Below are 26,843 nucleotides of genomic sequence, written 5' to 3'. Positions count from 1 at the left end.
AGCTACTATATTTGGTATGTGTGCAGACCTGTGCTCTCGTCTGCGGAAAATGAAGACGCCTTATATTGGGTCATCCTTGATCGGGGTTAATCCAGCAATCATTCGGCCATCAGCCCAGTGTACAGCACGCATCTTCATTGATGGTATCCGTCATCACATTAAGTTCGCGATTTGTTCCCGTGCGCTCATGAACCAATTCTACGTTGGGACTATCTCTCGTCAGCGTACGCTTTAATCTCTTGCCGTCAACGTGTAGTCCATATGACCAAGGCAGTTCATTGCAGCGGGAATGCCGATGAGCCACGACTGTGTCTTCTCGTTGCTGCCAATACTGTACTGCTTCCCGGCCACAAGCAAATCAGAACTATCTTTTCTACGGACATCACCAATGGCGACGCGCTCATCACTCTTTACAGCGCTTCCTGCCTGGTGTGGTTCAAAGAAAGCTGTGAAATAATCATCGCTTTAAACACGACCACTTATAAACAATGCTCCATCCTCAAGGCTCTGCAGTGACCTGTTGTGTGGACACCCAACCAGTCTCCCTGCTTCCTCTTGCCTCCTCGCAAGCTCATTTTATAACATTGTCTTGCTTGCAATGACCTCTCGAGCATCTTCGCGTAAAAGTATGTATATTTCACAGATTTATCGACCATCAATGACAATTCGTGAGTGAAGGGGCTATACCGGTCGCCCACTTGCTCGTAACCTTCCTTGTTCTTGACCTCCACTGAGAATCAATGGTTTTCCTGTACAAATAACTGAACACTTTCCGAGCCTATTTACTTTCTGCCATAATCTTCAGTCGTTCCTCATCATAAATTTTACTCTGAGCTTCTCTCATTTCAAAACTTGTCCCGCCCGTACGGTCCTGCACAGATTCATTTGTAATCTTTCCGTGATCGCCCAATGCGAGGAGTTCCACTGACCTTTGGTTTACATCGAGCCCTGATTGTACCTCTCATTTAAAGCAAATAACCGCCTTTCCAAAAGTAAGTTCTGGAACCATTACACCTTTCCACACACCCCGGAGCACCTCGTACCTATTGTATCCTCATAGCGCTCTGTGCTTCCATTATGACTGCATTTCTCTTCCCTTTCACTGTTATTGTTCTTTTTCTGTGTTTCCATATATCTATTGCCTTCGTTTATCCATATACCAAGGTATTTATATTTTCTTACCCGAGGTACTTCCTGGCCCATTATTGCCACTGTCTGTTCACTGTTTTCATTGAACACCATAGCACATGATTTTGTAACACTAAATTCCTCGACAGGGCGAGTCTGCTTCATCTGCAGCTGCTTCCATGATAAGTCTCGACCTTACTGCTGCTCAGGGTGAAGCGTTGCTAAAATTGCTCACGAAGCACCAGGCCTACTTTGATATAGATACTTCATCACTCGGACACACCTCCGTTGCCTCCCATCGTATCGACACCGATGGCGAGACTGCTTTACGCCGTCGTCGCTACCGAGTCTCGTCGCTACCGTCGTCGCTACCGCGAACGTCGCTGATATGCTGAAAAGAAACATCATACGTCCCTTCACCAATTCTTGGTCATCACCTGTCATTTTACTGTAGAAGAAGGATGGATCGGTGTGATTTGATATAGACCAGCGCGCGGTAAAGAAGATCACCCGTAAGGATGTATATCATATGCCCCGTATCGATGCGCCCTTGATTCTTTCGCAAGGTGCACAGTACTTTTCCAGCCTAGATCATCGCTCGGGATATTGGAAAAATCCAATGCTCAAAACGGACAAAGAAAAGACCGCCTTTTCTACTCCGGACGGTTTTTACGAGTTTCACGTAATGCCTTTCGGCCTATGCAATGCTCCCACCACATTTGAAAGAATGATCGTCATTGTTCTTCGTGGCCTCAAGTGGAAAACTTGTCTATGTTACCTCGACGACATCGTCGTGTTTTCGTCGACTTTCACTGACCATCTGCAACGCTTAGATAAAGCGCTCACATGCCTTTGTAATGCCAGACTTCAACTAAACACGATGAAGTGCCATTTCGCTAGCACAACGACTAAACGTCTGGGCTATCTCCTTAGCAAAGACGGCATCCAGCCCGATCAGGACAAACTTTCCGCAGTGCTTCACTTTCCATGGTCACTTCGTACACAAGAACTGCGCAGCATACTTGGACTCGCCTCATACTTTAGAGGTTTCATGCGGAACTTCGCCAGCTTTCATATGTAAGAGGCATGGGGCACAAAAAGAAAAGAAGAGGTCGATGTGCGCCGACCGCACCGAACGGCGCGAGCCCTCGAGGCGCGTGGCCCGAGCTATAATCGGTAGAGGAGCGGCGCTGAGCTGGCATTATCGACGTGGCTCTGGGCTAAAACGATTGGAGCATCATCATCGTACTGACGACGGGAGCCATGGAGGTTCGGCCAAGTCCGTGATGCTGGAGATCGAGGGTGTGGCCGACGACCTCGGCTACTTTCGAGCGAGGCTCCTTGAACCGGCTGCAGCCTCTCACGGCAGTGGTGGACACTCCAGGAATTGGATCCTCCTTCAGAGGCCGAACAGCACGGACGATAGTCTCCGGGGCGTCTCGTCGGCGCTCGAAGTAGCGCCGGAACCCGGCGTCAGGCCTAGCCAGGGAGGCCGCAGTGCACGTCACCGACATAGTTCGGGACACCCACATCCGAGACGGACGAGCTGGCCGGCCGATACCAAGGCAGCAAAGCTTGCGGAGTCGGCAGGAGCACCGACTGTTACCAATAGCTGACACGCATCGGACTTAGAGATACGTGCAACGAGAGAACTTTGTAAGAGCGTTCCTTTTTGTTAGCGCGCAGCCATAGGCCAGGGTTACCGGACTTTCTCGTGGAACGCGCTAAGGACTGACGTGGCCGGCAATTAGGACATAGTCACAATTAAGTCGGCGACAAAGGTGCCGATTGCTCCTTATGGCGTTGCATTTCTTAGGAGTGTTGTGTGGAGTTAACCGAGTTTTAGTGTGTTTTATTTTGGGTTTGTCCTGAATAAAATCTTTTTGCTGTGCTCACCTGCGTCTCCCGACTCCATCTATCCCAACATACGCACGGCCACGAGATCAGTGACACTAGCATTGCCATGCCCCTCCACAAGCTCCTTGCTAGTTCCAGGTCCTTCGATTGTAACAATCAGTGTGAAGTCGCGTTCCAAGAACTCAAGCGCGCATTAACACCTCCACCTGTTCTCTGTCATTTTGATGACAAGGCGCCCACAATACTACATACTGACGCTAGTGGTCATGGAATTGGTGACGTGCTGCTGCAGCGCGACCTCGAATTTTGAGAAAAGGTTGTTGCATATGCAAGCCGCGTTCTGACTGCCGCGGAAAAGAAATACTCGATAACCGAACGAGAGTGTTTGGCTGATGTCTTGTCCATTGAGAAATTTTGCCCATACCTCCGCGGTCAACAGTTCACGGTTGTGACCGACCACCATGCCCAATGTTGGTTGTCGACAATCATAAACTTGTCTGGACGCCTTGGCTGCCAGATACTTCGATTACATACATATGATTTTGATGTCATATACAAGTCCGGAAGGAAATACCAAGATGGCGATGCTCTTTCACGGTAACTATTACGACCATCATCGGAGCACATCACATCGGCATGTCAAATTGGCCGCATGGAGGACGCATCGTCTATTACACCGGTTTCTTCCTTGACTCCATCAAACAGCCCTTGAGTGCTTCCCACTCACCAGCGCGCTGATTCTTAATGCCATGGTATCATCAATTGCCTTAGCGGTGTTTCATCTCCACCCAATGCCAGGCTACGGAAACAGCTCACACTGTTGAAGTTCAAAATTGACGTGCTCTACCTTTTACATTTTTCACCCGGAAGGCCATCGGTGGGTTTCCGTTCTACAGCCCTCTCTTCACGCTGCAGTTCTGGAGGCCTCACACGATGTACCTACGTCAGGCCACTTGGGTTACCACAAAACAGACGAGCGCATACGCAGCCGATTCTTTTGGCCATGTGTTTCCACAAGCGTAGCTAGGTATGTTGCCTCGTGCACGCTTTGCCATCACCATAAGCGACCTACGATTGCTCCGGTCGTGACGCTACAACTTCCTTATACAGCAGAACCCTCCTCTGTCATCAGCATTGACTTTTTCGCGCCACACCCACCTACTCCAGACGGCAACAGATGGATCGTCACTGCTGTCGATCACTTGTCCCGGTACGCTGAAACAGCCTCAATACGTTCAGGAGCTGCCTCAGAAGTAGCGGCCTTCTTCTTGCAGATTATCTACTTACGTCACGGGGCGCCTCACGTTCTTTTGAGCGACCAAGGCAAGGCATTTCTTTCAAGCACACTTAATCAAGTTCTGCAAGCTTTCAAAACCTTGCGCAACACAACGTCTAGCTACCACATTCAAAGAATGGCCTAACAGAGCGATTTCATCGCACGCTGTGCGACATGCTATCCATGTATATTGAGCCTGACCATCGTAACTAGGATGCGATTCTCCCATTTGTAAAGTTTGGATGCAATACTTCTGTTCAACGAACCACCCAATACTCTCCCGTTTTCTTAGTATACGGCCACCACCCAACCTCATCAGTCGACGTTTCTTTCTTCTCTGGCCCCGTCAAGGCTTCACCATTCATTTACGACCAGTTTGTGTCTCGTCTAGTCCGTATGAACAATGAAGCCAGTCAAGAAGATCGCAAACATCGGTACGATGCCTTTCACCGCGTCGTTTCCTACCACACTGGTGACGATGTGCTCCTATGGACACCTGCAGGAACACCCGGTTTATGTGAGAAGGTTGAGTCTCGCTATAATGGCTCCTACAAGGTCATAGCGCAGACCTAACCGGTTAACTATCGCGTTAAAACCGTCGATGCTCCAAATGACCGACGCTGCCGCGGAACCGAGATCCTGCACGTTTCCAGCCTGAAGCCCTTTCATCTCCGTTCCACTATCTAATGTGCGGCCAGGCTGGCCGCTTCCGTCAACGGGGGAAATTAGTGTAAGCATTTATGCGGACTTCATCTTCATCAGTACAAACTCATCATCAATCATCGGCTCGTGTTCGTTTTTGTGTCGCGCCATGTTTGCTGCTTGGAACAATGCGACGTCTTGTCCGTGGTATTTCAATATATATATATATATATATATATATATATATATATATATATATATATATATATATATATATATATATATATATATATATATATATGGTAATGAAGAAGAGAGACGCTAGTGGGTCGACCGCGCTGGCTCGCCAACGGCAGTCGTGTTGGAAGCTGTCACTGTCCCGACCGTTGACGTTGCGCTGCTCCGAGCTCTGCCATATAAATACCTTTATAATTGGTGGAGTGGGCTGGGTAGCCTCTGACAATCATCCTCGAACTCCGGTCCCATACCTCACCATCTACCATGCCCCACGACGCTTCACAGCAAACGCCTCCTGCTGCACCCACTTCGTGTCCTGGGATGCCTCGTCACCGCGACCCTCCTGTCTACACTGGACCGGACCCCATTGACGTGGACCAATGGCTCACGGCGTACGACAGGCTAAGCGCCCATAACGAGTGGCACGATGCGGCCAAACAGCCATGTTTCTGTTCTACCTCGCTGGTGTGGCCAGCCTGTGGTAAAATAACAATGAATCAGAGTTCCAGACATGGTCCATATTTAGTACTTCCCTCGCCGATGTATTTGGTCACCCTGCTATGCGCAAGATGCGTGCCGGGCAGCGTTTACGAGAACGAGCACAACAGCCAGGTGAAACATTCACCAGTTACATTGAAAATATCCTAGACATATGCCGGAAAGTCAATTACACCATGGCGAAATCCGATCGAGTTCAAAAGATCCTGAATGGTATAAAGGACGACACCTTTAATATGTTGCTGGCCAAGAAACCTCGCTCTGTGGCCGAAATTATCACACTATGCGACAGCTATGAGGAACTCCGCAGGAAGCGGTCACTGACCGTCGATCTCTACCGCGTGACAAACACATTGCTGGTTTGGCTGCAATATCCGAACGAGCAGCTTTTCTCGCATAAATGAAGGCGTTATTCCGCTAGGAAGTTGCTCGGCAACTCTCATTGATGGATTTTGCACAGCGGCAGCCGGTACACGCGCCAACTCCGAGTTTTGCGCATCCGCTTCGCCACGCCATAGCGCTAGAAATCAAGGAGGTTTCGCCTGAGTACCACCAGCACGTTCCTCCGACTGCGCGTCACAGTTACGTCGAAGTCATGGCCAGGCCTGAACAGATTCCGACAGCTGCGCCACTCAGCTACGCGGAAGTTGTTACTCACCCCCAACAACTCCCTCAACGGGGACCTCACACGTACGCCGAAGTCCTAGTTATGCCCGGACAACAGCCTGCCATGCAATCATTTCCCCAGCCGCCCCGTCCAACGCGTCTTCCCACATGGATGGGACCTGCCACAGCGACTCGGGGGCGTACAGTGGACACTCGGTCGATATGTTTTGCGTGTGGCTAGCAGGCCAAGTCGCACACCACTGCAGTCGCGTGCAGTCGCCTAGCGCTACACGATATGCGCCAAGTACGGTGGGTTCACCGCGCCCGTATTACGACGATGAACCTCGGGCTACGTCACCACCATTCCGCCAGTCTGTCAACATCCGCCGCTCACATTCTCCGCGCCAACTCTCCCCATCAGCGATGCGACCTCGTCCCATAACTCGGGAAGAGGAAAAATAATCTTCGCAGTCCATGAGGCAAGGGCTGCGACACCGTCGAAACGCGAAAGTCCTAACCTAGCCCGACCAATGTGATAGACGGGTTAGTTGACGGTGTGCGCACATATGCCCTCGTGGACACCGGAGCCACTCTAGCAGTATTGTTCAATTACCTGACAGAAATTGGTCAAATAGGAAAGCTTTAAAAATTGCATCCTTCCTAACAAAAGCTTAAATTTCCCCGCCATGTCACCTGTAAATATTAGTATCAGGTCCACTCGGACATTTCATATTTACTTTTATCCTTTTTTTCTCGAACTCTTTTCTGGAATCCTTTAATCCCATTCCCCATCCCTATACAGAGTAGCATGCCAGCAGTTATATACGCGCCGGCAAAATTCTCTGTTTTTCCAATAATGAGCCCTCTCTCTCTCTCCCTATAACTTCCCTATAACTTCCCTAAAACTTTAAAATCACTAACGCAGCATGACAACACTGCCCGGTTTCCCTCAGCATCGGCTTAATGGGAGCATTTTAGAGAAGCTACTCATTTACCACTCGGTTTTACGAACAATTTTAGTATAGATGAAGCTGTCGCATATTTTATCGCTTTTATTATTGATGCTGCAGAAAAGTTTATTCCGCAAACAAATGGTGGTTCACCTAAAAGACGTGTTCCCTGGTGGAATGATGAATGTAGAAATGCCCGAAAGAGGCAGAATAAGGCATGGGGAATATTGCGTACGTCGCCGAATGCAGAAAATCTTATCGAATTTAAACACATAAAGTAACAGGGAAGGTGCATACGGCGTCAGGTGAAGAGAGAAAGCTGAGTGAGATTCCTTTCAGGCATCAGTTCTTACACACAGGAGGCGAAAGTTTGGAATGGCGTAAGGAAGCTAAAAGGGCAGCAAATAAATCCGTTGCCTTTGGTGAACGATCAAGTAAAGACATTAGAAGAGCAGGCAGACACCCTAGGGGAGCACTTTGAGCGTGTGTCGAGCTCAATCCATTATTCCCAATCCTTCCTCAAACATAGAGAAATAGAGTAACGTAAGCCAATCATAAGAAAATGCATACAGAATGAACCGTATAACCGAGCTTTTAGTATTGCTGAGTTGAGAGCTGCCTTGAACACATGCAAAAGCTCTGCGCCGGGACCTGGCAGAGTCATGTATGACATGATCAGAAACCTACATACTGACACACAAGTTACACTACTCACACTTTTTAACACAATTTGGACTGCGGGGTACCTCCCATCCACTTGGAAGGAAGTGATCGTAGTTCCGGTTTTGAAGCTGCGAAAAAATCCTTCCTTGGCGGCAAGTTACCGTCCGATAGCTCTAATAAATTGCCTGTGTAAGCTTTTTGAAAAAATGATAAATCGCAGACTTATACATTTCCTTGAGCTCAACAATATGCTCGATCCTTATCAGTGTGGCTTCCGAGAAGGACGGTCGACAAACGATCATCTTGTGCGCATAGAAGGAAATATCCGCGATGCATTTATGCATAAACAGTTTTTCCTATCGATATTCTTTGACATGGTGAAAGCGTAAGACACGGCATGGCGTTACGGGATCTTGCGAGACCTGTCCGAAATGGGCATCCGTGGAAATATGCTGAACACAATTGAAAGCTATTTGTCAAATCGTACCTTCCGAGTAAAAGTCGGTAATGCACTGTCACGTACTTTTACGCAGGAAACTGGTGTACCCCAGGGAGGCGTGCTTAGCTGCACTCTCTTTGTCGTTAAGATGAATATACTTTGTTCTTCACTGCCCCCAGCCATTTTTTATTCCGTCTACGTAGACGATAACAGATATGTTTCCAATCCTGCAACCTTACAGTGTGTGAAAGACAGGTACAGCAGGGCTTAAACAAGGTGTCCAAGTGGGCAGGCGAAAATGGATTTAAAATCAACCCGCACAGAAGCTCTTGTGTTCTCTTCACAAGAAAGAGAGGCTTGGTACCTGATCCCTGTGTAGAACTGGGTGGACAACAAATTCCTGTTACCCGCCGTGGTTGCTCAGTGGCTATGGTGTTAGGCCGCTGAGCACGAGGTCGCGGGATCGAATCCCGGCCATGGCGGCCGCATTTCGATGGGGGCGAAATGTGAAAACACCCGTGTACTTAGATTTAGGTGCACGTTAAAGAACCCCAGGTGGTCGAAATTTCCGGAGTCCCCCACTACGGCGTGCCTCATAATCAGAAAATGGTTTTGGCACGTAAAACCCCATAATTTAATTTTTTTGAAATTCCTGTTAACAAAGAACACAAATTTCTAGGTGTTATCCTTGACTCCAGGCTTACCTTCATTTCACACATAAAATGCCTTAATACAAAATGTCTAAAAACCATGAACTTACTTAAAGTTCTATCCCACACTACATGGGGCAGCGACAGGAGGTGCCTGTTGAATCTTTACAGGAGCGTAGTTGGATCACGGTTAAATAATCTGCCGTAGTATATCACTCTGCTGCACCGAGTGCGCTAAAAATGTTAGACCCCGTTCATCATCTGGGTATCCGCCTGGGCGCTGGCGCATTTAGAACAAGCCCGGTGGAAAGTCTATATGTAGAGTCAGACGAGTGGTCACTACACATTCAGAGAACGTACATCAGCTTTACCTATTTTCTTAATGTGCGCTCCAATAAAGAACATGCGTGTTTCAAAACTGTTAACGACTTAACGTGTCAAACACTTTTTCATAATAAACCCTCCATGAGACTTCCTTTCTCACTGCGTGCAAGAGAACTTAGCATGGAAATGGATGTCCCTGTTCTCGAACATCGACTAATGCCTCCAACTAAGCTATTACCGCCCTGGGAGTGGCGGGTGATAGACTGTGACGTATCCTTTGTAGAGGTAAAAAAAACACGCGCCTGACATCGAAATCGCTATGCATTTCCTTGAACTTCAATCGAAGTACAGCTGCTCCGAATTGTACACAGACGCGTCAAAATAACATGCTAGTGTATCTTATGCTGCTGTTGGTCCCTCTCTTTCTAAATCTGACTTATTGAACCCGCAAACAAGTATCTTTACTGCAGAAACCTAAGCAGTACTGTCTGCAGTAAAACATATACAGAAATTAAAACTCGACAGAGCAATTGTATACACAGACTCGCTAAGTCTCGTAAAAGCGTTAATTTTATTACAAAAGCTTAAAAATCCTGTTTTCATTGAACTTTACTCCCTCTTATGCAGTATTTATATATCACATATACATGTAGTAATATGCTGGGTACCTGGCCATAGAATTATCGAAGGTAATGTACTGGCTGATAGAATTACCACATCGCTCACATCACTAAACACTTTTTCTACAGCTGCTGTCCCTGTCACAGATCTGAGGACTTTCTTGCGTAAGAAATTGCGACAACACTGGCAACGCATGTGGAACGCAGAAATAAACAATAAACTGCACGTTATAAAGCCACAGCTAGGTTTTTGGCCCTCCCCAACATAATCACGGCGAACAGATGTCCTAGTCTGCCGCCTCAGAATAGGGCACACATTTGGTACACACAATTTCCTGCTTACTGGAAATGAACCGCCAACCTGTGGTCGATGTGGTGAGAGGCTGACCGTCCTCCACGTCCTCTTGGAGTGTCGCAAAGCCGAACCTGAAAGAAAGAAGCATTTTTCAACACCAAAGCAGTCCTTAATTTTTTAATGAGGTTGTCCTACATGTTATGAGCCCAATAAATTCGTTGCGCATCCTCTTTCTAGAGGATGCCGCTGTGATAGTTGTTTTATATAGCACATGCCTCCAGACCCTTGTGTCTCAAGGGCTCTAACGAGGCAACGGTGCTCTAGTTAATTTTAGAAACCTATGAATTTTTTATATCGTATCATTATTTTGCGATGCACCTTAATGCTCATAGTACACGCCATTTGTCATCGCCATAATTTTATTACACGTACATTTTACTCACTTTACAGTGACTATATTTTAGGCCCCTTTACAGCCACGTCACATCAACTTCACAGAATTCATAACTCCACTGCGAAATCACTAACACTTGCATGGCGCTCTTTGGCCATACCTGGCCCTTGCGCCAATAAAAACCACACATTCATTCATTCATTCCTATAGAGCGTATTCGAGGGCATTGGGTTTTAGTTACGCGATAGTTTTGATTTTCCCGGGCTTTACCTATCTGCCGTAAAACACAATACGGCTAAAAACACCTGGTTGACGAATGCCAGTTTTACAACTGTTTTAATTGTCTACTATTTCATCATTGACAACATGCAATTCACAACAGTAAATTAACAATGAACAATGGAAGCGCAGAAACGCATTCGCACCCGCCGTGGTTGCTCAGTGGCTATGGTGTTAGGCTGCTGAGCACCAGGTCGCGGGATCGAATCCCGGCTACGGCGGCTGCATTTTGATGGGGGCGAAATGCGAAAACACCCGTCTGCTTAGATTTAGGCGCACGTTAAAGAACCCCAGGTGGTCAAAATTTCCGTAGTCCTCCACTACGGCGTGCCTCATAATCAGCAAGTGGTTTTGGCACGTAAAACCCCATAATTTAAAATGCACTCGAAGGCAAAGTAGCCTATCTAATAGATGCTTTGCCGCAGGAAAGTTTACCGGCGACTACAATTCCCTGATGCAAAATTTAGCGCAAAGCGACATATTTTTTCATATGTAGAGTTTTAGTTTAACTTAGTTCAGTTTAGACGGTTAAGTTTAGACAGTTTTAGTTTAACGTAAGCATAGTGACGGGGTTAAGGCAAATAGCGTTACTGTTACGCGAACGAACATTGCAGAAAGCCAGGTTTAGTGCACAGTGATAGCGTAGTTTACGTGTGGGATGCTATTCCATTACGTTTTGAATTTCGCATACATAGCGCACTTAAGCTATCATATCTGTGTGTGCGCAACCACCCGCCGTGGTTGCTTAGTGGCTATGGTGTGGGGCTGCTAAGCACGAGGTCCAGGGATTAAATCCCGGTGACGGCAGCCGCGTTTCGAGGAGGGTGAGATGCGAAAACACAGGTGTTCTTCAGTTTAGGTGCAGGTTAAAGAGCCCGAGGACGTCGAACTTTCCCGACTCCCCCACTGCGGCGTGCCTCATAATCAAATCGTGATTTCGGCACGTGAAATCCCTAATTTAATTTTTAAGCTTTCTACATAGCCTCCAAAATATTCTGATCACAGAGGTCATATGCCGTAGTCACGCCAGTCTCCTAACCTCACCGATAGGTGGCGCTGGCATGTAGGAGCTTTCTCCGACATTCCAGCAGGATTTGGACGGTTATACCGACAGCAACAGGAAGTCACCTGTGTCAAGAACATAACTTCGTTATAGTGACTACCGGGCCTAAGTGTGAAAGGCAGATCCGGTGGGAAGCGGAAAACCGGCAATAACCATTGATTACTCTCTCGTGACAGCAGGAATTCATGGTAAGTTGAGAGAAACAGAAATGATCATTGATGATGAAGGTGGTATACCAGGATAGGGAGTGACCATAAACGCATCATTTTGAAAATGGGATATGTAGTTGGGAAAGAGAGCAAGGAGTGCAAAACGGCAGTCCAAATTTGAACGCTGAATAAATAACAAATATAGTCTCTAGATTCGAGGAAGAACTTGGCAAATGGCCAAGTAAAGAGTGCAAATATAGTAGGCTTCTAAGTGCAATAACGACAGAAATACGGAAAGAAAAACAACACGTTCGTTGGAAAGAAAAAAAGAACCAACCGAAAAGCTGATCGAACAGGGAGATACGAGAAGCAATCACTGAGCGAAAGAAAGAATCCCGAGAGGACAGGCAGGCAAAGAAGGCGCAATTTCCAAAGAATGAAGTAGCCAGTAAATAGGAAATATACCGGGAAAACAAGGCTGTGGTTCATGTACTAGCGCAAGCAAAGAGAAAATGTGAAAGTGAACGCTGGTTGTCAGAAATACGTGAGAAAAAGAAGGCCGCACATAGATTATTTTGGAACCACATAAAATTATTAGGCAGGAAGTCAACAACAATACAACAATATATCCTAGACGAAGTTGGAAACAAACTAGAAGGTAAAGCGGCAATAAACTGCATCCGCAAAATAGCAGCGGCATCTTTCCAAGGCAGTTACGAGGTTGTATTTGAAGAAAAAAAAGAGCACGACAGTGACCCAGGTGTAAAAGGAGCTGGTGCTTGCAAATTTCAACTGTAAGAAAGCCGAAGAGAAAAGTCCTAAGCGCACAGCCACAGGGCTAGACAAGATTCCCTTTAGGCTGAATAATGAACAACGATGAAAAGGTAAGGAAGCTTTGGCGAAATCAGTGGAAATAACTGTAAAAGATAGACGAATACCAGACAGTTGGCGACAAAGTAGAATTAATTTAATTTACAAAGATAAAGGGGAGAAAGATAGAATTCACTCGTATAGCCTGTTGACCATTACATCGGTAATATACAGGCTAGCAATGCAGGCAACACATTAAAGCTGCAAGCAAGGGCAGACAATATTGACATTTTGGGAGAACTGAACGGCGTCAGAATAGGTAGGCGTTTAGATGATAAGTTATTTGTTCTTACTCAGTGTACTCACATATCAAACGTAGAAAGCAGATCGTTATATGCGGCTTTTTTAGACATAACAGGAGCCTATGACAACATAGACCGCAACATTTTGTGGGATATACTGGAAAGGGAAGGCTTAGGTTAAGATTGTCTACAGATTTTGAGAGAGATATACCTAGAAAATACCGTTTGCGTTGAATGGGAATGAATGAGGAGTGAGGAGAAAGTTAATATCAAGTAGGGACTGAGGCAGGGGTGTCCTCTATCACCACTGCTGTTTATGATGTACACGTTGTAGGTGGAGAGGGCGCTAGAAGGAAGTAATATCGGGTTTAATCACTCATAGCAACAGGCGGGTACAGTAGTAGAGCAGCAGCTTCCATGTTTTTTTTTATGCGGAGAACATTTTGTTCCTTGCTAACAAGCAAAGTTATTTGCAACGTCTTGCTAATATTTGTGGACAGGAAGGTGAGAATTTAGGTTTGAAATTAAGTGTTAGAAAATCAGGTGCTCTGTTATCCAATGAAAACAGTGGACAGTGCCAATACAAGGCCAGGGTAAGAAAATATAAATACCTGGGTATATGAATAAACGAAGGCAATAGATATATGGAAACACAGAAAAGGAACAATAACAGTGAAGTGGAAGAGAAATGCAGCCATAATGAAGCACAGAACGCAATGGGGATACAATAGGTAAGAGGTGCTCCGGGGTGTGTGGAAAGGTGTAATGGTTCCGTTACCGCAAACGGTTCAGATCTCCGTATATGCAGACGACATTTGCATAAGGGCTTCAGGCGTGACAGCTGTACAAGTCCGCGCACGACTTCTGAAATCCTCAACAGCTGTGTCAACATATCTCAGAAGACAAGGCCTCGAAATTTCCGCTGAGAAATGTCCCCTCATTGCTCTTACTCGCGAAGCGACGGCCCCGTATGCTTTGCGGATTAATGACCAAATTATGCGATATAGATGAACGCACCGATTTCTTGGTGTCATCATTGATAGAGACTTGTCTTGGAGCACTCACATCTCGTACATGACAAAGCGTTCGGCAGCCATTGTGGACTTTCTTGCGTTTCTAGGCGGGAAGTCCTGGGGCGCAACAGTACCGTCAATGTTGCAACCATATAAAGCACTGTTTTTGGGCTTCCTGCGGTACAGCTTAACTGTACTATGAAATACTTGCACTACGAATATCTGCAAGCTCCAGAGCGCGCAGGCCCAAGCACTCAGGATTTGTCTCGTTCTGCACAAAGCAACGTCATCGATTGCGAAAGTGGCCATAGCTAGAGACGCTTCTTTGAGAGTCTACATTGATACTGATTTACGGAGAGCCCACATCCTACAGCTGACTCGGATTCCCTCCCACCATCTTGCTTGCGTGACAGCAAAAAGGCCAATTTCAACTTTTCCCAAAACTATTGCAAGACATCAGTCCTACTTGCCATCAGACTTTACGCCCGCTACAAGATTATCAGATCCATTGTGGTGTCTGCACCGGCCGCAAGTGCAACTGACAATTCCAGGAATCAGAAAGAAAGCTGGAGCGCCATTGCATGCTTTGAAACAAGCAACATTACAGCACATTCACAACGTGCACACATTCCGGCAACATGTATACACAGATGGTTCAGCAAAACTCAACAGCTCTGCTGCTGCAGTCATCATCCCGGCAAAATCTGAGGAAATCAAATTAAGGATTTCATGTGTAACCACATCGACAGGTGCAGAACTCGCGGTGCTCTGTGCTGCACTTGATTTTATTAACCAGAAGCCATCGCAACAATGGAAAGTCTTTAGTGATTCCAAGGCCGCCCTTCAGTGCATACGAAGCCCTATGTGCCACGGACCCAATTAACAACTGGCCTCAGCGATTCGCGACATATATCATCAAAGCCATGAGAAGGGACACAACATAACCTTTCAGTGGCTTCCAGGACATTCTAACATCAGCCGGAATGACCGCGCCGACGAAGCCGCCTGATCTGCACATGAAATTGTTCAACGAGTCTTCATTCCGCTTTCGCGAACAGACGCTGCGACTGGGTTGCGATTGATATCCCGTGATTGTACTTTGCCCCTGTGGGACTCAAATGTTTTCACCATGTGTCAGTTGCGTTCGTTGTCTCCGGACATACGGATGCACCTCCCGCCTGGGTTACCACGACGTGAACAGACCATGCTCTACCGTCTGTGGCTAGGCATTGTCTTTACGAACTCATATGCTTTCCTCATTGGAATTGCCAACAGCCCCACGTGCGACACATGCAACATCGACTAGACGCTCGCACATATTATCTGTGTGTGCCCGCGACATAGTGCTTAGAGGCAAGTGGTGTGCAGAGTACTGGACCAGTTGGACAATCGTCATCTATCAGAACTAATATCTTTAGGCCAATGCTCCGAAAGAACATCCGCGTTGAAGGCCTTACTCACGTTTTTAAGGTTCCTGCGGTCCACGGGGCTTCACGACAGACTCTAAGAATGCCGCCCCCTCCCGCTCTGTAGTGTACGCGCTTTGTTTGTGCCTGTCTCTCTTTCTTTCTATCGCCCCCTTCTACTCTGTTTCTCTTTCTATCCCCCTTAACCGTTCCCCCTGCGCAGGGTAGCCAAGCGGAACTACCTCTGGTTAACCTCCCTGCCTTTCTTTGGATTATCTTATCTCTCTCTCTCTAATGGTTCCAGAACTTACTTTTGGAACTGCGGTTGTTTGCTTTAAATGAGGAGTACAATCAGGGCTCGATGGAAACCAAAAGTCAGTGGGACTCGTCGCATTGGGCGTTCACGGAAAGATTACAAATGAAGCTGTGCAAGACCGTATGGGCGGGACAAGTTTCGAAATGAGGGAAGCGCAGAGTAAAATTTATGACGAGGAACGACTGAGGAATATGGCAGAAAGTAAATGGGCTCCGAAAGTGTTCAGTTATTTCTACAAGAAAAGCATTGATTCACAGGGGTGGAAAAGAACAAGGAAGGTTACCAGCAAGTGGGCGACCGGTATAGCCCCTTCACTCACGAATTATCATTGATGGTCAATAAATCTGTTAAATATACATACTTTTACGCGAAGGGGCTCGAGGGGTCATTGTAAGCAAGGCAATGTCATAAAATGAGCCTTTGTAATTATGATTACCCATCATAAAATGCACTATCATTAAATATCGAATAATCTTACTGTTATCATGCTACGTTTCTTCATAGAAAGAACTGAGTCACCCGCTCAAACTACATGCAAAAGTAACTTGGCAAACACTGTTAAAAAGAAGAAAAATTATTTCGAAATTCCTACCACAATCCCCTACGTCATAACAAACGCCACGTCAAACATGGTAATGTTTTCACGAGAGCCGTCATCTGAAGAAAAACATTTCACTCAGAAGGAAAATGAACGTAATTTAGGTATAAAGAAGGTCCGATGTACTGTAAACGTAATGTCCGTCGTCCATTAGTTGCCGCCACTGCACAGAAAAGGAAAATAAGTCGCATACACAAATTCGTACACTGTGATTGGGGGGAATAGTAAGTACTATGACAACAAACAACGTCAAGCGGAAAGTCAGACATGCTGCGACAATATCATCGGTGGCGGCAATGGAAAAGAAACCTGCTATGACTAATTACTTAAGAGGAAGCAAAACGAAATCAGGAAAGAAACAATTCATAACTCAAAGGGAAACTATACATTTCGAAGCATGATCAGGATGCCTTAGAACATGCACCTATAAAGCTGGTACAACAAGGAAGAAGAACCATGTGCTTGCGGCGGTAAAGTGGTTTTCTCACCGCCCAATTCATGGCCAATCCCCCAGAGTTGGTTATGCCAGTTCACTAGGAGCTAGAGTGAGAACAAGAAAAGATGGAGCATGCATTACTAGAATCTGAAGACACATTTCTAGCGATCGATTTAGGCTCGCCTGCAATCCCCGAAGCCCTTGGGTTCCACGTGAGCAGCGGGAAAGATCTCGGCAATAAAAATTAGTAAGAGCCGAGCGGTAGTTTGTTTGAAGAAAAGTAGGGACACGACAAACAACGAAGCCGTACAAAAACACTTTTCCCAATATTGGTTAAGACGGCTTGGTGATGGAAATCATTTTGTTTTTTTAAAGATAGGAAGGACATTAGGCAAAAGACGAGTATGAACAAGAGCTTGGTGGCGCAACCAACCGCACCCTTCCAACGGGAACGTTCATAGCATCCATGCTTCCATCTATCCGCGGCCATCCGCCTTCTCGTTACCGACTATCCCAACCTGTGTTAGGGCAGCCGATAGAAAGCTATAGAGATTCCGGTGGTGACTACATCCGTTAGCGTGTAAAGCAGTAGCACGCCTTGAAGTCCTTCTGAGAGTGAGGGCGGGGGTGACATGGCATCACGGCGACGCACTCTCCCATCACGCAACGCCTCAGGCTGTAGCGCAGCAGCTGGTGTTCCCGTTGGATTGGTCTGCTCTGTGGAGACGCGCTTGTGCCCGGAGTTCCGGCTCACTTGGTACAATTGCATCCAAGAGGCCGGATTGGGTGAGAAAATCTTACAATTCTCTACTAAGACCTATGCATTTCTTGCCACCGGAAAGACCATGGATAGGCGTGGATGATCTAGGAAAAGCAAGTTCGCAAAACTAAACGAATAGGAAGCCACATTCGAGCCAAGCAATATTTACGCATTAGCAGACAATTTTAAGAATTTCGGTATCTTTTTACTGACAGCCTTTCAATCAAGAAGCGCAATTCTACGTGAGCTACTATTTACTTTATTTATTCATCAGCAAAGTGGTGCGCCCTCAAAGTTGTCTGTTTCTTCATGCAGTTGCTTAGTCTGGATGAAGACCTAGTCATGGTGGGCTTGTCAACCTCAATATTTGAGAAGGACACTTTAAAATGCTTTGTGTCCACCCTGGTCAAGCCTACTAAGCACAAGTTCCACCGTCTGGTGAAGTACAAACAAGAAGTAGGGGTAAGTGCATATGCGCCTTATTAAAACTTTTTCAACAGCTTTTATTTCAGGCGGGAGCAAATGTGCACGTGCCAAGCTGTCTTTGAGCACCTCCGAAAGCCGAGTAGCGCACAGAATGCTGCACAGAAATGAAATCGTCTCTATTTGTGTTATGCCTCTGGTCTACTGCCTTTTTAAGATAATCGGTCAAGAGCTATAGCCCGATTGCGAACTTTATTGAATTACTTCATTTAGGCTGTGATGGGCAACTCTATGGGCACGGAACTGAACGTTCATTAAAGATGGCACTAACATACATGTAGAGTACGTCGTCTTCGGGTAAAGGCCAATAACTCCTGTTTTTTTCGACCCGACGGGAATGTCTGAAGATGCACATAAACCTGAATTTTCCACGAAGTCTGTCCTTTCTTAAATGATACTAATAAGTGCAGGTGTTGCAAAACATATGAAGGCTGCAAAAGTTTGGTGAGCAGGTGGTCAATATATACACGCATACTAATACACGGATATGGTACACGCCTCATTTTCGCTTGCGATAAGCGCGCAAACTGGTCTATATAGAAATGGCACACATACCGCATCTTCCTGACTTGAATCAACGAAAGCTTGTTCCTTTTTTAGTAGCAGCGCTTACACGAATACGACAATGGTACAATGCACTGCATTTTCCGGATGTCACTTACTTTTGAACCGCGGTAAAGCGCTTGGAAGTGAATTACCGCCGCTCCTACATTGCTCTGCATTCATCGTGAATGGTAGTTGGGAAATTGAAAGGGTGCTTGTACAACTACCGGGAGTGCGAGTATTTTGAGGATGTAATGATAATTTCAGGAATTGTATTCATATTTCAGACAAGATTCGGTATCTTAGGAACAAATATTTTCTGTGGTTCTTTCGCTGCTTTCCTATTATAAAAGCATTTTAGCCTCCAATATAAATTACATTCAGTTTTGATAATGTCTATACACTCGGATCAAATACTGCCTGTTGATGTTAGGCAGTACGTCACAGTAACAGGCTTCAGTAAGTTTTCTCATTGTTTGGCGGCTTGTTCGTATTTCTGTCATCGATGTCTGTGTTAATGCTAGGCAGTGCTTCCTAGTAGCAAGCTTAAGCAAAAATTTCTCATCTTGTGGCTGTTTTTTCGTGCTTTTGTCAGCGATGCCCGCCATACATAGCGGCTTACAGGTTTATATGTTCTGAAATAGGACGCCGTATTGGGGGTGACGTGGTCGCTGAAGTTCGGAAACCAAGTTTTCTTGACTCGGGCAGACACTGTGGACTCAGGAAAAGCTGACTTAGGAGTGGTGCAAAAGAAGGTCACCCAAGGGAAGCGTGATTTCTTGTTCTGCCACCTGACGCTGATCATCAGTAGCCATAATCGGCTTTTCAGGGTTTTACTCATCATGACCTCCACGTGCTGGGAAATTTCAACTCTCTGAATGACATCTGCCCACGGCCAGTGCTTCATTATCAATGTCACGGACGCGAATTGACAACCAACTATTGTTTCACCGAGCAAACGAAGCTTTCCGCGATATTCAAGAAGGAGGAGATCTCCAAGTCGCTATGGTTGGTGTGCATGGCGACTAGGAGAATGTACTTCTTCATCACATGTGTCCCAGGAATAAATGTGCTAGATAGCTAACAGAGGGATTGATGCGGGCTATGTCAAGCGCGTAGACACGTAGACAGATATAACGAGGATGGTAATGTCTATGGTTGTTCAAAGCTTTGCCCTCAAATGCCTGATGCGCCCGTGCGTTACGTTAAAAAAGATATGGCGTGTTCGTTTATTCGGTATGCCAATAATTTTGTAGCAAAATCCTATGTCGCAACCAGCAAAACAGAACGACAACAGGCAAGCATGAAAGACCCGACAGGTCTAGTATTGACACAGATGTGTTCCCAGTGCATACGATAATGTGCTTTAACTAGGGCTGGTAAAATAAGAAAAAGCATGACACATCGTGCGAGGCATCCTCTTGAAGTATGTTTCTTGTACTTCATTGTATTGTTAAAAAGCGCGATGAAAAAGTAAAAAAAAAAGAATCGCGAAACCCGTATCTGTTTGTTGCTTTATGTTATCGTGGCTTCCTTCCAATCTAATCATACGGCCGGGAAAGGACAATTTGTAAGATGGGCTCATCACATCTGATGCGAGCAGATCTTTTTGCTATTATTTATTCATGTAATTTACTTTGCCTTTGAAGTATAACGCTTGTGTCGAAACGGAGATGTGTTCTTGTGTTAATCGTTTTTATAATTTACAAGAAAACCCAGATCTTGAGGCTGTCAGATAGCGGAACTACCGACTTCTCCCGCATTTTTGTGGCAGTCAACAGAACTCACAATTGCTCCCAGATTTTGCTATTTAAAAATAACGTCCGATTTTTAGCCTCAGAAGTTCAAAAAATATATGACCTGCAAACAAAGGAACCTATAGTTATGGGGCAATTTCCTTCAGGTACTTCTCACAGCACAGGATTGCACAGAATCAAAGTCAAAGTAATCTTTTTCGGTATTAGTTTATCTGCGGGGCTGATAAAGCTGTCATTGAAGCTTGCGTTAGCACGCCAACTACACAACCCGAGCCACTGAGCATAACAGAAATCGTGGTGCATGGTTCTGCGCTCTTCATTGCCTAGCTATATATATATATATATGTATATATATATATATATATATATATATATATATATTGCTAAGAGATTTATTAGCAACGGGCGCGAACGGGTAGCTGTCACAAACGTCCGGCGAAAGACAGCAACCACGAGCTCATGCCGGTGGCGATGGTGCTGTGGCGCAGGCGGCTACTCTTCTTCGTTACAATCGCCCTCCGCAGAAAAAGGTGCCATCCTGGCGGCTTAAGGCGAAGAGACTACTATTGGGTCGTAGTACGGCTTAATGCGAGAGACGTGGACAAGTTCGCGGCCACGATAGCGTAGCTCAGTCGATGGCGTGAGGGGCTCGACGATGTAATTGACGGAGGACGTTTGCTCGAGAACGCGGTAGGGTCCTAGGTACTTTGCGACAAGTTTTGAGGAGAGGCCGGGTGTAGTAGCGGGTACCCGAAGCCATACGAGAGAGCCAGGCAAAAAAGTTGGTGCAGAACGGCCGGCAGGTTGACGGGATTGCTGCTGCCACTGGTCCTCGGTGGAAAAAGAACGGGCAAGCTGGCGGCATTCCTCGGCATGGCGAGCAGCTTCAGATAGCGGAGTACTTTCGGAGGCGTCAGGTGTATATGACAGAATGGTATCGAGAGTAGTAGCAGGTTCTCGTCCGTATAGGAGAAAGTAAGGGGAAAAACCAGTAGTTGCTTGGGTCGCAGTATTGTACGCATACGTCACGAAAGGGAGAACTTGGTCCCAATTTGAATGATCAGAGGCGACGTACATGGAGAGCATATCGCCAAGAGTACGGTTGAAGCGCTCGGTCATGCCGTTAGTTTGCGGATGGTACGCTGTACTGGTGCGGTGAACGATTCGGCATTCGTCGAGTAGTGCCTTCAAAGCCTCGGAAAGAAAGGCGCGGCCTCTATCGCTCAGAAGTTCGCGAGGGGCACCGTGGCGAAGAACGAAATGTCGTAACATAAACGATGCAACGTCGCGGGCGGTGGCAGTCGGCAGAGCAGCTGTTTCAGCATAGCGGGTCAAGTGACCCACTGCAACAATAATCCAGCGGTTGCCTGCTGGAGGGGAGGGTAGCTGTCCGTAGATGTCTATACCAACACGATCAAAGGGCCGACGAGGGCAGGGAAGGGGTTGTGATGGGTAGACTTGTCCGGGAGGTAATTTTCGGCGTTGGCACTGAGCACAGGAGTGAATGAACTTTCTGACGTAGTTATACATGCCGCGCCAATAAAATCGGATGCGTAGCCGAGCATAGGTCTTGAAGAGGCCGGCATGTGCGCACTGAGGGTCTGTGTGGAAAGCGTCGCAGATAAGGTCACGGAGATGGCGGGGTATCACGAGAAGCCACTTGCGACCGTCAGAGAGGTAATTACGACGATAAAGAAGGCCGTCGCGAATGCAGAAGTGGGTAGCCTGGCGGCGTAGAGCGCGAGATGGTGAAGAGGTGGATGGATCAGAAAGGATGCTGATGAGAGCACTGATCCAGGGATCCTTGCGCTGCTCCGACGGCATGTTGCGCAGTGCATGAGATGGAACTGTGGGCTCAAGGGCGGATAGGCAAGCGCAGTCAGCGGAGACCGGTGAGCGAGAAAGGGCGTCAGCGTCCGTGTGTTTGCGGCCGGAACGGTAGAGAACGCGGATGTCGTACTCCTGTAGCTTAAGGGCCCAGCGAGCAAGTCGGCCAGATGGGTCTTTAAGGGTAGACAGCCAACAAGGGGCGTGATGGTCAGTGACGACATCGAAAGCATGGCCATACAAATAAGGACGGAATTTTCCAAGGGCCCAAATAATGGCTAAACACTCTTTCTCTGTAACAGAGTAATTAGCCTCGGCCTTTGTCAGAGTTCGGCTCGCGTAGGCAACGACATATTCATGAAAGCCCGCTTTTCGTTGTGCGAGTACGGCGCCAAGTCCGATGCCGCTGGCATCGGTGTGGACCTCTGTGGGCGCTGCAGGATCGAAGTGGCGGAGGATAGGTGGCGAGGTTAGCAGGTGGCGTAATTTCGTGAAGGCGTCATCACAGGCGGGTGACCAAGCGGAAAGTTCTTTGTCGCCACTTAGAAGGGCTGTCAGGGGTGCACTTATGGAAGCGAAATTTCGAATGAAACGTCGGAAGTATGAGCATAAACCAAGGAAACTTTGAAGCTCTTTTAACTTCTTTGGTTGCGGAAAGTCGGTGACAGCGCGGAGCTTGGCTGGATCCGGAAGGACGCCGTCTCGTGATACAACATGGCCAAGAATAGTGAGCTTTCGGGCGCCGAAACGACATTTTTTTAAGTTAAGTTGAAGTCCGGCGTCAGTGAGGCATTTCAGAACTTGCTCGAGACGGGTGAGATGGGTTCGGAAATCAGCAGAAAAGACAACTACGTCATCCAGGTAGCATAAACATGTGTTCCATTTGAGGCCGCGTAAAATATTATCCATCATTCTCTCAAAAGTGGCTGGGGCGTTGCACAGGCCGAAAGGCATTACGATGAATTCGTACAATCCATCAGGTGTTACAAATGCTGTTTTAGGTCGATCAGATGGTGCCAAGGGGACTTGCCAGTATCCGGAACGTAAATCCAGCGAAGAAAAGAACTCAGCTCCCTGCAAACAGTCGAGGGCGTCGTCGATGCGCGGTAACGGGTAAACGTCCTTGCGCGTTATCTTGTTCAGACGTCGGTAGTCGACGCAGAATCGAATAGAGCCATCCTTTTTCTTAACGAGGACGACCGGTGATGCCCAGGGACTGTTGGAAGGCTGCACAACGCCACGCTAGAGCATGTCAGCAACCTGGTGGTCAATGACACGGCGCTCAGAGGCGGAAACTCGGTAAGGGCGCTGCCGGAAAGGTGCATGACTGCCGGTATCTATCTGGTGAAAAACGGTCGATGTGCGGCCCAAACCGGAAGCATGGCTGTCGAAAGAAGCGCTGAACCTCTGCAGGAGAGCAATAAGCTGGCTTCGTTCTGAAGATGACGTGCCATCGTCGATGGAGCAGTGGAAAGCGTCGAGGAGTGACTGATCAATCGCAGAGTCACAAGTAAGTGCGCCAAGTCCCGCAGAAGTAGAAACGGCAGAAGTGTCAAAGATGCAAAAGGTGTCGACCGGTTGAACAAGGCCTAGGCATTCACCATGGGATAAAGCTAAAGGGCAGGCTGTGGGATTGTCGACGACCATTTTCGTGACGCCATCGCGAAGAGTAAGGAGAGCAAAGGGCAGCGGAGAACATCGGCGGCGAATGAACAGCTCAGAGGGCGTAAAGAGAACAGTGGCATCAGAAATAGCGGCCCACGACACAGGCACAAGCAGGGAAGAGCGTGGAGGGACGGAATTGTCTTCGGACACAAACAGTTTAACACTGGAAGGGTCGTTTTCGATAGGCTCGACGTCGGGAAGTGCAGAAAGTTCGAGTTTGGCGTGGCAACAGTCAATAACGGCGTTATTATTTGCAAGTAAGTCCCAGCCTAATATGATGTCATGGGAACAAGTGGGCAGCACGGCGAATTCGACGGTATACAGTAGACCTTGAATGAAGACGCGAGCAGTACAGGCAGCGAGAGGCGTTATATTTTGAGCGTTCGCGGTTCGGAGGGAGAAGTCGGAGAGAGGCATCAAAACCTTTCGTAGTGTGCGGCAGAGTTCGGCGGAAATTACGGATACGGCGGCTCCTGTATCTACAAGTGCCAGGACGGCGATTCCGTCGACAGAGACTTCAATGACGTTGGCTGGAGAGGGACGAGGACTTGGGCACTGCGACGTGGACGCAGTTCGTGCCTCGGGAACTGCGGCCATCAGTTTTCCTGCTCGGTGGACACGGGACGACGCCGCATCGGAGAAAGCGAGCGACGACGGGGAGATGGTGAGCGGCGAGTAGAGGCGGTTGGGCGGTCAGGGGAAAAGGAAGAGGTAGGAAGGCTGGAAGGCGAAGAGGAAAACGGAGCGGGGAAAGGTGGCGCTCGCCGGATGTTCTGAAGAGGAAGCATGCCACGACGGCAATGGCGCGCCACGTGACCAGCACCACCGCAAGCAAAACATATTGGGCGGTCATCGAAGGTGCGCCACTGGTGGGGGTAAGGTCCGAGTCGCGGTTGAGGATTCGGAAAATGCTGTCGGTCGGGAAGCGGCATAGGAGGAAAATGCCGGCGGTCGCGAAGCGGCATAGATGGCGGCAAAAATGTCGGTGGTCGATGCATAGAGGGCGGCAGGGGCGTTTGTGGACGAGATCGGGAAACTGCTTCAGCGTAAGTGAGAGGAGCCGTGACTGGTGTCTGCTCAACGCCTGGAGGAACGGCTTGAGAGACTTGTTCTTGAATGAAGTCCCGGATCGTAGGATGCAAAGCAGGGGGTGGTTCCTGGACAGAAGATATCAAAGATAGCTGGCGGGCGACCTCTGCGCGAACGAATTCCTGGACTTTTACGAAGAGAGCAGCATGGTTGTCGTCGACTCCAAGGCTTGATAGAGAGTCGGCGGGTGGGGTGGGACGTCGGGTGTGAAGCCGTTGCCTGCGCAACCCGTCGTAACTCTGGCACAATTCTATCACTTCAGCGACACTGTGAGGACTCTTCGATAATAACATTTGAAATGCGTCGCACTGAATACCCTTCATTATATGTTTTATCTTCTCCTCCTCTGACATCGACGCATTCACCCGTTTGCAAAGGTCGACAATGTCCTCAATGTAGCTTGTGAAGTTTTCTCCGGCCTCTTGGGCTCGTGTGCGCAAACGTTGTTCTGCACGAAGCTTTCTTACTGCAGGCCGACCGAAAACTTGGGTAAAGTTGGTCTTGAAGACCAACCACGAAGTGAGGTCGGCTTCATGGTTTAGAAACCATAGTTTCGCAACGTCCGTAAGATAAAATGCGACGTTTCTCAACTTGGTAACGTCGTCCCACTGGTTATGGGCACTCACTCGCTCATAAGACGAGATCCAATCTTCAACGTCTTTGTCATCTGTGCCGGAGAAGATAGGGGGATCTCGCTGACGCAAGGCACCGGCACAAACCAAGGTGGCCGGCGCCGTTGGAGGACCAGGAGGAGTGCGTGCGTCGTCGGGCATGATGGGGGGTAGAGTGCGACTCCGTAGTTCCAGGGTGGTCGAAACCCAGCACGTCCACCACTTGCTAAGAGATTTATTAGCAACGGGCGCGAACGGGTAGCTGTCACAAGCGTCCGGCGAAAGACAGCAACCACGAGCTCATGCCGGTGGCGATGGTGCTGTGGCGCAGGCGGCTACTCTTCTTCGTTACAATATATATATATATATATATATATATATATATATATATATATATATATATATATATATATATATATATATATATATATATATATATATATATTTATATATAGTATGTATTGGGTTTTTACTGTTCAGACAATTTTTAATATCTTGCGACAAATAGTAGAATTCTTCTTTTTGAGCTGGATTACTGAAAAGGACTAACATTAATTAGCCTAGATATCGAAATGCATATTAGCGTAATCAACATAAATTCACCGAAGAACTTTTATTTAACCTGTTTACGGCACATATGGAAAGTTCTCAAAGTGTATCCACTTGAAATGAATTTTCAGGAACTCCTAGATATTCATATTCATAGTTATTTTCACAGGTTAGCATGGACTACCTTGTATTCAAAGGAGCCAGAGGATGAATTTTGCAGGTCTCGAGATACTTTTACTACTCCACAACTGTCCGGAAAAGTATTCTTGAAATGCGTGATGACGCAAAAAAAACGGATCGATAACAGGAACCCTACCCACGTGAAAACAACAACCAAAATGAACAGATCCTTAAAATACTGGTGTCCCCCCCACTGGAGCCTTCTTTACAGTGATTGCGAAAGCAGGCTGGGAACAATGTATGAACACAGCGATCAATCGAAACAAATATTCAAGGTCACTTAGCTATGTTTAAGTGGATTAATGAGAAAGCACTGTGGCCACGTCAGAGGAGCGGTGACACCACTCGCAGAGTCACATGACTCGAGCGGCCATGTGATCAGAAGCGCCGCGATATGACCAATGGTGTCTGTCCGTCGCAACGTCAGC

At 47.2% G+C, this 26,843-nt stretch overlaps 2 protein-coding genes across 2 annotated transcripts in view; one reads left to right on the top strand and one right to left on the bottom strand.

The window, feature by feature from the left end:
- Positions 1–26,843, bottom strand: part of LOC142586849 (uncharacterized) — a 513,536-nt gene that overhangs the window by 292,758 nt on the left and 193,935 nt on the right. The window lies entirely within an intron of this gene.
- Positions 2,415–26,843, top strand: part of LOC142588166 (uncharacterized) — a 59,542-nt gene continuing 35,113 nt past the window's right edge. The window contains exons 1-2 of the mRNA XM_075699670.1: positions 2,415–2,600; positions 18,027–18,173. Coding sequence (XP_075555785.1) covers positions 2,415–2,600; positions 18,027–18,173 — 333 coding nt within the window. The remainder of the gene's footprint in view (positions 2,601–18,026; positions 18,174–26,843) is intronic.

The sequence above is a fragment of the Dermacentor variabilis genome, chromosome 7 (genome assembly GCF_050947875.1).
Source record: "Dermacentor variabilis isolate Ectoservices chromosome 7, ASM5094787v1, whole genome shotgun sequence".
Lineage (NCBI taxonomy): Eukaryota > Metazoa > Arthropoda > Arachnida > Ixodida > Ixodidae > Dermacentor > Dermacentor variabilis.
Note: the sequence above shows the minus strand (reverse complement) of the source record. Positions and strands in the feature narration are given on the sequence as shown.